The sequence below is a fragment of the Penaeus monodon genome, chromosome 3, assembly GCF_015228065.2.
Source record: "Penaeus monodon isolate SGIC_2016 chromosome 3, NSTDA_Pmon_1, whole genome shotgun sequence".
Classification (NCBI taxonomy): domain Eukaryota; kingdom Metazoa; phylum Arthropoda; class Malacostraca; order Decapoda; family Penaeidae; genus Penaeus; species Penaeus monodon.
The window spans coordinates 48,479,591-48,482,090 of NC_051388.1; the positions used below are offsets into that span (position 1 = coordinate 48,479,591).

The 2,500-nt window shown below is 42.3% G+C and overlaps 1 protein-coding gene across 1 annotated transcript in view; it reads left to right on the plus strand.

Moving 5' to 3' along the window:
• The window catches only part of LOC119586960, a 3,721-nt gene that overhangs the window by 982 nt on the left and 239 nt on the right, over nt 1-2,500 (plus strand). The window contains exons 2-3 of the mRNA XM_037935698.1: nt 1-2,301; nt 2,428-2,500. The exon at nt 1-2,301 is cut by the window's left edge and continues 861 nt beyond it; the exon at nt 2,428-2,500 is cut by the window's right edge and continues 239 nt beyond it. Coding sequence (XP_037791626.1) covers nt 1-2,301; nt 2,428-2,500 — 2,374 coding nt within the window. The remainder of the gene's footprint in view (nt 2,302-2,427) is intronic.

Consider the following 2,500-nt stretch of genomic DNA (forward strand, 5'->3'; position numbering starts at 1 on the left):
GCTTCTGGCAGTCCTCATAATGCTTTACAAAATCCTGTTACGCCACAGAATTTTCCGGGTAACCAAATTCCTTTCCAGAGTGCTCCCGATGACCATAAACCGCCACAAATCATTCCAATTAATCCGGTTATTTTCTTTAATGATCAAGACGATCATATACCTTCCCAGATTCTGCCAGAATTTTCTATTCAGGAACATGATATGCCATCAGGCCACGTTCCTTCACACGGTATTTCTGGAGTTACGTCTTCCTCGAATGTACAGATAAATGCACCTTCACATGGACCAATAGATCATGACCAGGGGAATGTTGCAGATGTCACTGTACAAAATCTCTCCGATCATGGCTTTTCGCATGGTACTTTTGAGGATAACGCTTCACACACTTTTCATGTTAATGATCCTTCAAATACTGCTGGGGTTAGTGTCGCTCCGCATGCCGTCCAGGCAGAAGTCCCTTCACATAATGCTCAAGTCGATATTACTTCACACGCTCCTGAAATTGATATCCTGCACCTTGATAAGCAAGTACTAGATTCCCCTTCACATATTAGTGCTGATGCCGTTTCACACATTAATTTTGGGGATAATCCTTCACATACTATTCAAGTTAGTGCCCCATTAAATACTGCTGGAGTTAGTGTCTCTTCACATGCTGTTCATGCTGATGTCCCTTCTCATAATACTCAAGTCGATATTACTTCGCATACTCCTCAAGCTGAAAATAAAGTACCAGATGCCGATGATACTACTTATAGTACTCAAGATGTCTCTTTACAAAGTAAACTAGTTAATGTCCCTTCTCAAATTACTAATGATGATGCATCTTCGCTTATTACCCAGTCGAGTGTCCTTTCACATAATGTCCAACCTAATATTCTTTCTCATGATAGTATAGATGTCATATCTATTACTCAAGTCGATGTCCCTTCACAAAGTACTCTAGTTGATGGCCCTCCTCATGCTGTTCAAGTTGATGTCCATTCTCAAGATACTCCCTCTGACGCCCCATTCCACGCCGCTCTAACTGATTTCCATTCGCAGAATGTTCCAGTTAATGTTCCTCCTCACCTCACTCCCTTACATGGTGATCTTCCTTCTCAGAGTGCCTCAGTAGGTAAAGCCCCTGTGAATAGCATTTCAAACGTGAATATTCCTTTACAGAGTGCAGTTCCAGATCATAACCTTCCACATAGATTTTCTGACCATGATATTTCCCAGCACAGTTTATCTGAACACGGTGTTCCTTCTCCAGTAAGCGAAGTTCCTTCAGCTGATTTTTCTAAACATGTCCCATTAGTTCTAAATCCCGAACATGTCCCTTTAATTAAAACTCCTGGGGGTCTTACCCACAATGAAACTTTCCCACGAGAGCGTGAGCACAGTAGATCTGATGATTTCCCTTCAAACAGTATTAATGAGCACCATGACTCTTCACCTAAAATCTTGATAGACCAATTCGCTTCAGAGAACGTTCCACTGCATCGTGTCCCTTTACATGGTCATCAGATCCAATCAGCGAGTTTTCCTGTAAATCAAGACACTTCACACATTGCATCAAAAGATAGCCCAGAAATCATTTCCGGAAGCCTCGTTCCACAACAAAGCGATCCATTTGATCAAGCTAACTCGAATGGTTTTGCTGAAAGTCATTCCCTGTCATCTAATGTCCAAGAATATCATGCATCATCTGTCAATTCTCCATCAGATTTTGCTACATCATTTGAGCCTCAAAGGTTTTCTCCTCAGGTCGGTCACTCTAATGCTCTTGGTGATTCTAATCCTCTACAAGGTGATGCTGTAGAGAGTCCACATATATTCGACATTGCACCTCATGTACCATCAAGTCCTACCCTTTCTCACGGTTCTTTCTTACATACCAATGAGCAGAATCCTCGTCAGCCATCACAGAATGTGATACATCATAACTCAAACCTTAGCTCACTAGAAAGTAACTTTTTATTGGACAATGCCTCAAAACCTGCAGTTTCTCAGAATCAACCGCATGAAGCGATTTCTTCTTTTCCGGAACCACTACTTAAACCTGTACCCATTAGTAACATCCATTCGGAAGAAATCTCTTCACATCAAAGTCTGTCACACACTTTCCCCCCACGCATCACACACCACAAGCCCCAATCGGAACCTAGACAGAACCAGCACTTTCAATCAGACCACCCACAAAATGTCCAAGTTCATCAAGCATCTTCTAAAAGGCCGTCTTTTGGCCCTAATTCATCGCCTGCAATTCCACACACAACAGCTTCGGACGAAGAAGAGGACTCTAAGGAAGACAGACAGGTATGAAACGATCCATCCAAGACAGAAAATTATACTGGTAAATAATATAAATTATTATTAAATAGATAGACTGGAGTACAGCGGAAAAAGAATCCAACATTCACTTGACTTTCCTTTCTTCCCCAGCCCGCTGAATATGCCTTCACCTACGTCGCGCAGGACGAGAACACTGGCCGCAACTTTGGCCACGAGGAAACCC